The 14,524-nt window shown below is 36.9% G+C and overlaps 1 protein-coding gene across 1 annotated transcript in view; it reads right to left on the bottom strand.

The window, feature by feature from the left end:
- Window positions 1-14,524, bottom strand: part of SLC4A4 (solute carrier family 4 member 4) — a 450,189-nt gene that overhangs the window by 38,711 nt on the left and 396,954 nt on the right. The window contains exons 18-19 of the mRNA XM_008693197.2: window positions 3,852-3,965; window positions 1,963-2,124 (exon numbers count right to left, since the gene is read on the bottom strand). Of these exons, the coding sequence (XP_008691419.2) occupies window positions 1,963-2,124; window positions 3,852-3,965 (276 nt within the window). The remainder of the gene's footprint in view (window positions 1-1,962; window positions 2,125-3,851; window positions 3,966-14,524) is intronic.

Below are 14,524 nucleotides of genomic sequence, written 5' to 3' on the forward strand. Positions count from 1 at the left end.
AAATGAGCAAAGAAAATGGTAAACTTGTATATAATTCTAAAAACAATGACCATGTCTAATTGTATTTTAAAATCCAGATAGCAATCAAATCTGGGTAATAACAGCATATGACTCAGGAAGGAATATCAACATTAAAGCATTCTTTAGCTATTAGTATTTTTTCAGCATAAGGATAAACATGTTAACTTCAGAACTTAAATATGCATATTAAAATATACAACCTAATCACTAAGAGAAAAGATAAAGTGTATAACTTCCAAACTAACAGAAAATAAGTTAGAATGAAGACAATAAAAAAATAAAACTGTATCAACCTAAAAGAGGGCAAGAAAGGAGAATAAAAAAAAAAGAACACAGGGAAAGTTAGGCAGGTAGAAAGCAAAAATAATGTAGTAAAAATAAATCCAAATCTATCAGTCGTCCCTATTCATTTAAGTGGATTAAATATTTTAGTTAAGAGAAAAGACTGTAAAAATGGATCCCATGTGTTATTTACAAGGAGACATAAGACACAAGGTATACTGAAGGTGTAAGAAAAATACATATCAGATAAGTTACCCTAGCTTTCTTAGAACAAAATAAAATAAGTTTTAAGGCAAAAAGCATTACTAGAAACAAAGAGTCACATAAAACATTCAATTCACTAAAAATATAAATGAGATACAAATGTGGATGTACTTAACATGGCTTCAAAACAAATAAAGAAATATTAACAGAAAGCTATCAGATAGTACAAAAATCCAATGTAGTAAAAAAGTGCTTCTTTGTAAAAAAGACTAGTAAAATTAACAGACCTCTGGGGCTAGATTGATCAAGGAAAATAAAAAGCACAAATCAATAACATTAGGAATTTAAAGGGAAAAGTGACAAGTTCAGATTAGAAAAATAACAAAAGATAATACTATAAACAACATATCAATAAATTTGAAAATACTGGGGAAATGGAAAAAAGTATAGAAAAGTATAAGTTTCTAAAATAGAAAAACAGAAATTATGAATGTTTTATAACCATTAGAACATTTTGATCATCTGTTTTACAAGTTCCACCCAAAAACTACTCAGCCCAGATAGTTTTACAAGCATGTTTGATCATTCAAAGAAAAGATAATTGGCATGTTACACATAATGAAGAGAATATTATATTCTATTTCAGAGAATGAGATAGAAGTGGAATAGGAGGAGAAACACTCCCTAGCTCATTTTATAAGGATAATATATTCCTGACACCAAAATCAGACAGGGACACTGTAAGAAAGAAAATCTGTAGGCCAATGTCATTCTTTAGCAGAGATGCAAAATTCCAAAATATATAAATATACATTACAATATACTGTACATTGTATATTATATATTAATTTATATATATAAATTTATTATATATACAAATATTTATATATATATTAATTATATGTCATAATCATTTATAATTATGTAAAATTATAATTATATATTATATATATTATATAAATATTATTGTGTAATAATTATATATAAATATATAAAAACTATGTATAAAAGAAACTATATTCTACCAGGTTGCAAGGGTGGTTCAACAACAGAAAATCTATTACTGTAACTCACCAAGTCAACAGATTTAAAACAAACAAACACGCTTTTATCTCGATAGTCTCAGAAAAAGTAGCTGTCATTGTCTTCATTAAGGACAGTTACCACATTAAAATCAGAGGCAGGATGACAGTGGCTGAGTAGTAAGCCATTTATATTGCCCTCTTGGGTGGTGAAGGAAATATGATTTCAACTTTTTCAGATTTAAATGAGGTCTTCCTAAAGTATTATATTGAGGACATGTGTCAACACAAAGTGATCTGTGACTCTGCCAAGTCGGAAATATTAGCTATAATCTAACTTTCAATAAAACTGTCTCGGTTTTGAATAAATTAGTATTTTCAAGTACTATGAAGAAAGTAGAAGGCAATGATAACCACTGTTCTGGACATTTACCTTGAGTTTATGTTCTTTCCTGTTCACGATCACAGCTGTGATTTGCTGGTCCATGAAAATCAGAATGGTGACCAACAAAGCAGGGATAGCAGCTGCAAGGTACACCCACCAGGGGTTTCCTCCAAATGGTGGAACAAACCAACCTCGGTTTGGACTTGTTGGCTTAAAGAAGAGAGAGAACATTTTCAAAGCAATATTAATACATACTATCTGATGAAAAATCAATGGGAGAGATACAATTTCTGGAGAGCCAACATATTCAAAAACAGAACTAGTCTTACTTACAGGTTAAACAAAGATTAGTCACCAAAAACTTCCTAAAGGTGGTTGTTTTAAGGCAGTATTTTAAATGGGAAGAGTAAGAATATAGGCTGAGGGGAAACAGGTAAATGCCATTTTGTGCATTTAGGATGATCTAAGATAAGAACTCAAGGTGGAAGACAGTGACTTACATTAAGAGGCAGCCATAAGAAAAACCCAAATATAATAGTAAAGACACAGGCAAGAAACTATAAAATGACAATGAATTTTGTCCATGAATTTTGGCAATTATACTGAAGTTGTTTCTACTACTGCCAAATTGTAATTGTTTCACATGATATAGAAAAAGCTTCAAATATTTTTATATGCTATCATTGAACTTGCTTAACTACTCTGGTCTTTCTTATACATATGAAAAATGAGCCAGAATAACTGGCTAAATCCTCAGAAATATTACCACAAATGAAAAATATTATTATTTTCCTGTTCTCCGTCCATCCTCTGTCAGATCATACATCTGTACTACAGAAAAAAAAAATTTCCTTTCCTTTTCCTAATGCTAAATAATGCAAGTAAACCAAAACAGGATCTTATGAATTATTTTCTCTACATTTACTATGAAGAAGGTTACTTCTCTGAAGATATTTCTGTCTTCTGTCTTCCTTTGCTCATAACTAGATCACTGAATCTATTTGCATTTTACTACCTTTTTCAGGTTGAGAACTTGGAAGGGAAGGAACTTTCTCTTGTTCATCAGTGCATTTCAAATCCCCTATAAAGTGCCTCGCTCATAGCAAACATTCAATAAATATTAACTTAAATGAACTAATCATTGAATGATTGAAAACTTATCTTTGCTAATGAGTATGAGATGGCAGAGATAATGCAACAATATGTTTGCTATACCATAGATACTTCTTCCTCATTAAGTAGTTATTAAGCTAAAACTGCAGTTAGTTTAATTTTCTCTTAGCAAGTATAGTCTCAGTGATGGAGAGAGAGAGACTAGGAGTGTTCTACAGAACAAGTGAAGGACATAAAAAAAATTAGGGAGGGATATGTAAGAATGACTGAAATGTAAATTTTACCTATTAGGCCTGCGCATCCCAACAGATTTATAAAATGAGTAATTCCTATATTTTCTTTGTAATAATTAAAATGCACATTACATACAAACATGTGTATGGCAGGTAATTTGGCAGCAGAAAAAAAGCACTGAATTAGTAATATAATCTTGGGCATTTTCCTTAATCTTTATGAGCTCCAACATCAGCTTCATAAAATCAAGATGATGATAGATACATTACATCCTAGAATTATTATATGGATCAAGGTGATAAGTTGTATGGAAATACTTTGGCTTATCTTAAATACTCTAAAAATATAAAGCAGAGTTTGTATATTTCAATACAAATCAGTATAATGTGAACCTTGCATTTGATACTAATCAGGCATTTGATTTTAGTGAAGAAATAGACAAAGTGTATATATGTACCTAGCAAAAGACCACTTCTGAAATAAAGAAACAGATAATCATACAAAACTAACTCAAAAACATACGACAAACTATGACAGGGGAAAGAAAGCCATAGGGTCCCAGGAATGACCAAAACCAGAAGTTCACCTACCTTGAACTCGCTTGGCACAATTAGTTTTGGAGTATCCACACCTACCAGGGCATCTATTACACAAAAGATGAGAATGGACAAGATAATGGCAAAGTCGCTGATCAGCTTTCTTGCCTGAAAAAAAAATAAAAAAGAAACCAGGGACTGTTTAGCACTGGATTAATATATTTGCCTGTGTTGGAAATGAACAAAGTATTCTGTACTGGCTAGCGGTTTACAGTAACAGCGTCACCAGCAAATTAAAGGAGGTGTCACACTGCAGAGAGTTTATTTTTCAAATTGTTTTTGTATCACTTTCTCATCTGACCAGAAATAATCTAATTCCACAGAACAGATCAGTGTGTGTGTGTGTAGGCAGGGGAAGGGAATCACAAATAATATATTCCTGAAATACTGTACAAATACTTTTCCTGTATGCAGCACAAAGGATACTTGGTAAGGATGAAATCTGAAGGCATATTGTAAAAATCTACACAAAAATATAGAATTCTGTCTATTATTCGGAAATAGCATTGTGTGTATAGGGCAAGATAATTCCATAAAGTAACCTGAAAACACTGCAAATCTAGCAGGAGAGGGGTTCTAAGTTCTAGGTGACTGAGTGGACTCAAGACCTCAGAGAAACATGAAGTGACGGAAGAGAGAAGTTTGATGACATCACTACCTTTGTCAAAAATATTTTCACTGTAGGCTAGTGCTTAAAGTCTCCTGTATGTGGAGCTTCTCTTCACCACCACTTAAGTGTGGTTGCCATTAGTTGACAAACTTGAAGCTTCCTAAGTATCTGCCTCTGGTCAGGACAAGGGCCGGGGTTTATGGAATGTAGCATTAAAGCCAAACCTTTCCCACAGAGTGGGTGAAGAATGGCCATTTCGGAGTCAGTAGGGGAGCGCAGGACTGTTGGCGGCTTCTCTGCAGCATCTAGTGGCACTGACAATGGCCTCGGAGCAGTGATAGGGCACGGACGCCTGTTTCCCCGTAAGTATATAACATGGTGGTGCATAATCTGATCATTCCACCAGAATTTACTGGGCTCCTTATACTTTGATTGGTGCTAGGGATACCACAGCGAACAACACAGACACAATCCATGTCTTCGTGAGGGTCACATACCCAAGGAAGCCTGCTTCTAAACAAATCAGGGTGGATTCAGCAGTTATGAGGTTTCCTCAAGGTAACCAGTCAGTGTTCTGGTACTGCTAGATGAAGAGAGATCAGGGAGGGGCTGAGTGGCTGCATAGTTCTGCAGTAGGGGGGACTACTGCAGGCAGGGGTTCAGTAGGAATGGAACTGAGGAACTTGGCAAGGTGGGTATGCTGAAGGCCATCATCGTGCTCTCTTCTTGACTGCCGCCCGGTGCCAGGAGCCTTGGGTCCTAACTAGCAGCAAGATCAAAGATGGCCCTGTTGGCCAGGAGTTCCTTTCACTTTTGAAGGGCTGGGTTCTGCTAGGCTTAGCTCTCTTGAGAAGTCCACACAAAAGAAGCAGAAAGCCAGCTATGGGCTGTTAGGAGTAAGTTAACACCAATCATACAATAATGTCAAGCACGAAAAGATGGCAGGGATCAATCTGGGGAGAAAAATATAGTGCAGCAGTTAGGAGCACAGTTTCTATATTCCAGTGACCTGGGTTGGAACTCCAGCACATTTATTTCCTATCCGTAAATATCTATTCTTTCTTAGCTTCAATGACTCCATGTGCAAAACGTAGCCAAAATAATCCCTACAACCTCATCGGTTTGTTATAAGAATTAAATAAGATAAGCCATGAAAGTGCTTAACATAACATCTGGAACATAATAAACTCTCCTAATATATGTTAACTATTGTTATTTCAAGTTCCATGAGGCCTCTTTGGCTGCAGAAACCACTGGAACAACTAAATAATCTACCATCAGGAGGTCTTAGAAGGTATCATCAATTCCAAGAAACAAGATATAAAAGCCCAGTAATAATATGGAACTGCCACTCAACTAATTTTGGTTGGAAGTATCTGGAATCCCTGCAGAAAAAGGATGTTTCCCAGGGCTCAGTACTGGAGGAAACTCCCACTTCTTAAGTTTTGTGCAAGTAAGTGTTGACATAGGCAGTTCAGGATGATCTGGCAAAGATGGTCATATGAAACAGGTTCAGGAATATATTAAGATGTTACAATAATCTCTCCAGTCCAGTAGGTCATAAATCATTGGAAGACCAGAGGTCTTTTTGCAAAGGCAAAAAAGAAGTTATCTCTTTTTTTTATCACCCTCTCCCAGTCCTTATCCAGCAAATCCAATTTGTTGACAACTTAGACACGCTAGAAGTTGTTCTAAAGGGGGGGGAATGGTTATTAAAAAGACAGTGCTCCTCCTTTTTCTTATAAACAGAAGAGAAGTAGAGGGTAGCAAATGAATCCAATCTTCGATTCCGTGGTAGAAAGCCCCAGCGGGCAGTACCTCTGGCCCTGCTGGGGAACAGACATGCATGACTAGAATCCCTACCAGACAGACACCTGGGACACGTTGCTTCTTTAGTTAGGAGAAGAGGCATTCTTAGCCTTCCATAAACTAAACACTGACCCCTAAACCTGCTCTTTCAGTAGTTCTCTCCCTCTTAATTAATGATAGTTTATTTTTTCCTATTGCTTAGGCCAAAAACTCTGAACGACTGACATAACTCTTCTCTTTCTGTCATATCCTACATCTAATAGGTCAGCAAATTACCTTCAAAACATACTCAGGATGCCGTCACTTCTCACCACCTCCATTGCTCCCTGTCTAAGGCACCATTTTATCTCCTGTGGTTTCCTGCTTCTTATCTCATCTTCCTGATTCTATACTTGCCCCCCTTCAGTACATTGTCAAGGTAACCCAGAATAATCATGTTAAAATTTAGGTCAGAAATCATAGTAGGCAAAATAATGCCCCCTTAAGGATGTAAACATCCTACTTCCTGGAACCTGTGAATATGTCATGTCGCACGGCTACAGGGAATTAGGTCACACACAGAATTACGGTTGTTAATTAGATGACCTTGAGATTGGGGAAACAATCCAAGATGATTTTGGTAGGTCCAATGTAGTCACCAGGGTTCTCATAAATGAAAGGGGGAAGCAGAAGTGTCAGTGTCAGAGTGATGCACTGTGAGAAAGACTTCAACTAGCCATTGCTGGCTTTGAGGATGGAGGAAGTCATGAGCCAAGGAAAGTGGGCAGCCTCCACAAGCTGAAAAAGGCAAGGGAATGCATTCTCTCCCAGAGCCTCCAGAAAGGACACAGCCCTGTCAACACCTTCACATTAACGCATTGAGACCCATTTCAGTCTTCTGACCTCCAGATCTTAAGACAGTAAATCTGTGTTGTTTTAAGCCATCATATTTATAATAATTTGACATAGCAGCCATAAGAAACTAATATAGATTATCTATTCTAGTTTAGCTATTGATTTCCCAAACTGATACATATAGTATATACATGGGGAAGAAATATAATAAATATGTGTGGATGAAATAGTATATATTTGGAAGAAACCTTCAGCAATGGTATTCTTGTCAAATGTGGTACTATTATACCATAAGTATAAAAGTAGCTAAGAGGACAAATATTAATAAGATTCAGGACACATTTCTTAAAATTTGTGGGGGGAAAAAAACTACTTTATTAATAATATTGCTTAACCTCATTAAAAATCACAGCCAGGGTGATATGTTCATATAAAATATTCACTTCTATTTCCCCTTCCTTTCCCTAAAATTGTACAAGTACAGTTCAGTTATAGCAGAAATCACTCCTGGAGAGTGTTTATTATCAGATATGCATTTCTAAGATACTGGATCCGGTTTAAACTTCATAGTAAGGAAATTGATTTTTCCCAGACTATTTTTGTATTCAACTCCAAATCCTCTAATTGGAGAAGCCAGGTAGGGGTGCTATTTTAGTAGACTGTTCAGGACTTACCCTATACTAAAATTAAACTTTAATTTGAACGAGGGAAAGCTGACAGTAGAACTATAAAGTGCCCTAAAAATGTCAAGTGCTGAGTAAATACAGCTTTTAGTAGATACACTCTAGGACCTGTGAACAAGAGCTTTGACTTTAAGGAGATAAGAATCACTCTCTTGAGGTCCTTTTCACATTTCCAAACACATTTAGAGAAAAAAAAAAAAAAACACATGAATTTCCCTTCATGTTTTCTGTTTATTTTACTTTCCATTTTCATCAAACTTGAGCTCTTTCAAAAACTCCAAGACAACCCCTTTTATGTCCCAACATATAAATGAAGAAATCAAATTAGAAACCCATAGTTCCTAACTGCCTTCTAGCTCTAACTGGTAATGATTAGAAGTGCCAAAGTTTTCATGAGAAACTTGTTTCCATAAGATTTCATACCTAATACTGTGGATTCAGGAGGTTTCAAATCGAGCTGGGACTGACATAACTTGTGGATGTCCTTCCAGCCAAACACTAAGTCCCTCCAAGTTCAAACTTCAATATCCTAGGAATATAAACTACGACAATCTAAGTGAAACACAACTTAAGACAACCCATATATATCAAGGGCTTGCTATTTAAAAAAAGGGCTATTTTTTAATGGTACACAGATGTGCTAAAATGTAAGCTAATTCCTACCTCCATTCATGAATAAGGCAAAGAAAAGTGTGTTTCAACTAAGATCCTTTTATATCAGACTGGTTTTGAGCTCTTTTATTTTTGTTAACCATTTCTTTTCTTTTTTTTTTTTTTAAGATTTTATTTATTTATTTGACAGAGATAGAGACAGCCAGCGAGAGAGGGAACACAAGCAGGGGGAGTGGGAGAGGAAGAAGCAGGCTCCTAGCAGAGGAGCCTGATGTGGGACTCGATCCCAGAACGCCGGGATCACGCCCCGAGCCGAAGGCAGACACTTAACCTCTGTGCCACCCAGGCGCCCCTACCATTTCTTAATTATAAAAATGAAGAGAACAAATATTTCTGACCTCTACAGAATTTTAAAATATCTCAACTAATCTAAGAAACACTAAAAAAACAAGCTGACATATTTAAACCATCAAAGCAAAGAAGAAACTACATGAATGGGAAGAGAAATTCAAATAACCATACACTGTTCTCTTGTTCTGGGGCAAAAACAATCTAATAAATCTACTGTAAACATACTCTTCATGAAGGATGGTACTTATTAATTATTAAGAGAGTCATAATCATGGAGACACCAGCGGGGAGAAGCTAGTTAATTTACAGGAGAAAAAAATGAATTTGGTGTCTCTGAAGCCCCAGAGGACATTTGGTTTTCACTCTGTGAGGGCTGCAGCTGCTCCTAAGTTAACAGGGGGAAGGCGGTGAGCCTGCGGAGCGGCTCTCGATGGATGGAGCTGTGACAGACACAAGTACGGCGGCAGGCACCCTGTGGGTTCTCAAAATATACTAATTCATGATGTCAATTCCTCTCACGACGGTGGTGCTTGGAAACTGCTAAACAGTGTAAAAAAGCATTTATTGTAGATAAGAAAATGTAGACCAGACAAATATGTGCCTTTCGGCAATCATGAAAAGGCACAAAATACCATGAGAATTTTGAAATTTGATGCCCCCTAGTAGTCAAAGCATAGCACTATAAAAGAAATAAGCATTGATATCAGTATAGCAATCATAATACACTGTACTTTGAATCAATAATACCCACTACAGTTAGAATTCAATAAAAGGAAAGTCTGATTAGGCTCCAGGATTTTAATGCTGTGAATTCTAGAGTCAGAGATTCGGGGAACAAAGAAGGGAACTGGATTGGGTACTTCCTCTGGGTGGTGCTTAGAGCTTCCCGATGGAAGTCTACCTTAAAAAAAAAATTGTTTTTCCAAGCATGGAACAGAGGGGAGTAGGCCTACAAAGTCTTTCAGCAGGAACGCTTGCGAGACTTCAGCCCACTCGGGCCTCTTCCTGCCTCCTGCTTCAAAACTGAGCAGCAGAACAAAAAAACCTAGTAAGTGTATGCCAGAAGCAAATGATCAAATCACATGGGACACACTGTGTCTCAATCTGGCCACTATATTCTAAGTAAAAAGTGAAAATCTGGAGCTGATCCAGAGATGGGTATTCAGAGGAATAGGATTCCAGAAAACATGCTGCATAAAAAACGATGATAGCCTCAAGAAGTTGTTGGGAGACCTATCTCCAAATATGTGAAATCTGTCAGAGGGAAGAAAGACTAACTTGTTCTGTGTAGTTTCCGAGGGCAAGGGCAGACCCCTCGGATAGAGGCTGTGGCAGGGAAAATTTGTGTTTCTATCAGGAATGCCTTCAGAGATAGGAGTTCCTGTTCTAGGAAGCATTCAAGTAGCCCACAGATGACCCCTTGTAAGAAATAAGAGGCAGTATTGGACTAGATGGTATTCAAAGTTCTAACACTAAACTGCAATGATTAAGACCCAATTATCAAAATTTCTGGCCCTTTAATAAGGTCTTCTTGATACATTCCCCCCAAAAAACATTATAATAAAGAGTTCCAGGGGCGCCTGGGTGGCTCAGTCGGTTAAGCATCCGACTCTTGATTTTGGCTCAGGTCATGATCTCAGGGTTCTCAGGGTTGTGGGACTGAGCCCTGCCTCAGGCTCTGCACTCCGTGGAGTCTGCCTGAGATTCTCTCTCCCTCTCCCTCGCACTGCATGCTTGCACTATCTCTAAAATAAATAAATAATCTTAAAAAAAGAAAAAGGAGTTCCAGGACTTAAAAAGAAAGGTGGCTTTATAATTATATTAAGGTACAAAAATTAAAATTTTAAAAAGAATAATTAAGTCATATGTATAAATTAGACAATCTGGAAATGGAGTAGGAGGTCATTTTGTGTTAAGGAATGAATTTCAATGCTGGTGACTTTTCTAGGATGGGCAAGTAAGCTGAAAGTGTTTAGGACCAACAAAGTACCAGGGTCAAAATTATTGTCCATAGACTGCTTCTGTGCCACCATTAAAAGCTCTCACAAAACACCTGGCTGATCAGTGCTCCGAACCTTATTTTCCTTAGGGCTCAATTTGGGTTGGCTGCATTTTTTGTCATATATCTATAAGAACTGAAGTATTTATAATCTTCGTTAAATGTTTAAGAGGTTGAGTTGGACTTATAATCAAATATCCCTTTGTCATTCTTAAGAAAAATATGAAAATCAATTTTGGATTAAACAAATTTGACTTTGAAAATTACATTCCTTGGTACAAAATAACATAAGAATTTGAAAATCTGATTCCCCTTCACTGACAACAAAGCCATTTTCTCAATGAGTTTCAATGGAATGATGTGGTCTGATGTTTCTGCAAGAGCAGCCAAATGTCACCCAGCATTACTAACACTAGAATGGGACAGAGAATACATGCCTGTTATTTCTTCCTAATTTTTGGATACATTATTTGTTTTAGTTTGATAGTTTTTACCACTCACTAGAGAGTTTCTGGGAGAAAAAGAAAACAGAAAGGGATATCACCTGATTCTTATAAAGAGTTGTTTACCAACTAAACACATCCAACTTTAATAGAGCTGTCACAGGCCAAAATGTCAACTAAAAGTCATGGGGCCAAAAATACAGCAAATTGTGGAATTCTAGACTGTGTCTCACATGGATAAAAACTAAATGTGTCACCTAACTATAATGCTCATTATATCTGCACTAAGATTTCTGAAGCCCTAACTTTTTTCTTATCCATAAAGCCAGTTCCTCAAAGACCACCATCAATTTATTTCGGTCACAGGAAAGCACAAAAGTGTGATTCTGCAGAAGACAGTAAGCACGAATGGAGCAGAAGTATCGAAATGAGTCACACTCATTAAAAACCCCAAAATCTAACTTATTCAACAAATATATACTTCGTTCCTACTAGGGGCAAGGCTCATGAATTACCTGTCTTTGTATCCCTACCACCTAGTATTGTATCAAGCACACATTAGGGTCATAACATTTTTTTCCAATATTGAATGAATATACTAATTAATTATAGAATACTGTTTTTAAAAAAAGGATATCAAAGAACATCCTGCTTAAGTGTCATCTAAATAAAGTGTAGAAAGTGTCATAAGTGTTGATGTTACCTGGAATTTATTTACTTAACTGACAATAACAATCAGGAGACATATTAAAAAAGAATCTCGGGGCACCTGGGTGGTTCAGGCCATGATCTCAGGGTCATGAGATCAAGCCCCACTGTGGCTAGGCATAGAGCCTGCTTGAGATTCTCTCTTTCCCTTTGCCCCTCCTTTCTCTCTTTCTCTCCCTCTCTCTCTCTCTCTATATATATATATATAAATAAAAATAAATTAAAATAAAATAAAGAATCTTACCATTACATCAATTCATGTGAGGGTCAAAACTGTTACTTATTCTAATAGGGAGAAAAGAGGAAATTAAGTAGTTCCTTAAGAAAGACATTTTCATGCCAATTACATACATCAGCCAGCCACACTATATTTGACTATATATCAAAGTATCAATAAATTTTGCCTAATTCAGAGGTTCTCCAGCTTTGAGTTTTACTACTAACCACAATCAACTACTAATCACAATCCTGCTCTAAGCTACTGCTTTCATTTTACCAGTGCATATGCAGGGATGGTACCTCTGTTGCATGCATATGCTCACCTGTTGGTATGGCACTCTGGAAGAGCATTTCAGGCTCATGCCCTGAGCCATCTGCCACAGAAGATCACAGATGGTGCGTGATGCTCCTACAGGAAGCTCTGATGCCAACAGCCTTTGACCAAATACTTGAGGCTGACATAATAGACCAGTAACTGAATGGGGTAACAGTCTGATGCACCCCTCTAAAAAGACTGGGGAGCGCAAAGCAGACAGGCAGTGGAGTGCTGGTATTCCATTCATATTCTCCTTGGCATTAGGGCTCTCTGGACAGTGCCTGATATGCAAATTAAATTCCTGATAGATGGGCTAACAAAGACAAACTCTTTTACCTTAAGTGCTCATACTGATGGATTGCCACTAGCCTCCTATGAGAGAAAGAATAGATAACTGACCCTGGTCTTGGCCAAGGTAATGACTGACTGAACTAGGGGAATAGAAGTGTAAGGGAGAGAGATTGGAGCAGGATAATTGAGGGGACTATAACAAGTTTAATTTGATTAAAAAAAAAACTTGGAGAGGCAAATGAGATAAGTATCATCTTTTGTCACACAAGATCTAGAGCAGACCTGGCATAAAGATGGAGACAATAATTAATTTTTTGAAATTTCTAAGTCCGGATCATTGCTATAAGCTCTAGCTTAAAATGGAGAATTCAATTAATTGAGGAGATGGAGTCAGCAAACTCTCTTTAAAATTACAGAACACTCAAGCTTAAAAATACGTTGTCTGCTAGCTGAGCACTCCTTTTAGGGGTGTGGTAACTAAAGTCCGCAGTTAGCTCTCAAAGGGCGCACTGTTAGTTAATGGCAGTGCCAGCACTGGCATCTACAGCTTCCGGGTTCTCACATCTGTGCTTTGTCCACAAAATGCAGCATTCATCAAGGGTGGAGTACTGAGTCTGCGTCCAGCCTTGTGCTAATTGATGAGAGGAATCCTATAGAAGTAAAACAGTTTTCTAGCAGTTTACAGTCTGAATTGACTCACCGACAAATTTTTAGGAATGAGAGTGCAAAAGAGAAATGGCTGGGCAACTTAAAGGAAAAGAGGATATTTTGTATGACAAGGGCACTGTCATCCAGCACTAGCATTTTTGAGATTTCAGCGGTTTCATGTGAATGGCTCACGTGAGCAAGGAAGTAGTAACAGTTGGCTTGATTCTTGTCACAGCAATCGAGGATTGTCTGATTTATTCCATTTAAGCATACAAGTTGTAATTGTAGAATACAATATATAAGCATAAGAATCTATAAACCTATCGGTTTCTGTCTGCAGAGACCACCCTCCTAAATGATAGCTTAAATCCAAACCTATGTTGGCAAATGAGAGAGCAAAAAAGATGTTCTTATTACTCATGCATGTATGAATTTGTGTACATATTGCTATTATTTAGCTGTAAATATAAAGTGAGTAGGAGAGATGACAGTCTGAAAGCCTACACACCTCAACATTGCTCCTTAGAAATCACATATATTTTCTCTTCTCTGTTTATTTTATGAATGCTATACACAATTCTACACTATGCTGAGAAACCTCTTCATAGGAATTGTAATCAGAATGCTATCATTATTCTATTTTCACATGCTCATGACTTTCTCAGCAGCATTTATCAACACTGAGAAATTACCTGCCTGGGCTCTTATAAGGGGAAAATTCCTTTAAGTCTGAAGAGCTGTTATCAATTTGGGAGTTCTTGCTGGAAGAAAAAAGTGATGCCTACATAGGCAGTTGAAATGATATCTATTCATCTTAAGGTTGAAACGAGTTTATTTTGCAAATTACAACTTACAATTGCTTCACAAATTTTCTACTTTTCACCTGCTATGTCTATATAATTTCAGACTTTGGCAAGTAGGAGAGATTAAAGGAGTGATAATTCCCAAGATGTGAACCAAAAAAAAAAAAAAAAAAAAAAAAGAGAGAGAGAGAGAGAAAGAGAAAGAAAGACAGGTCTAATGAATTAATAACTAAGAAGGAAAAACCTCAATAGAGTAGAAGAAATTGTCCTCAAAGACATTTATCCAAGGCATCTGGCCTACACAAAACACATACCACTGAAGAGGTGGATTAAGTAAGCAT

This window comes from Ursus maritimus, unplaced genomic scaffold (genome assembly GCF_017311325.1).
Source record: "Ursus maritimus isolate PB19 unplaced genomic scaffold, ASM1731132v1 scaffold_8, whole genome shotgun sequence".
Lineage (NCBI taxonomy): Eukaryota > Metazoa > Chordata > Mammalia > Carnivora > Ursidae > Ursus > Ursus maritimus.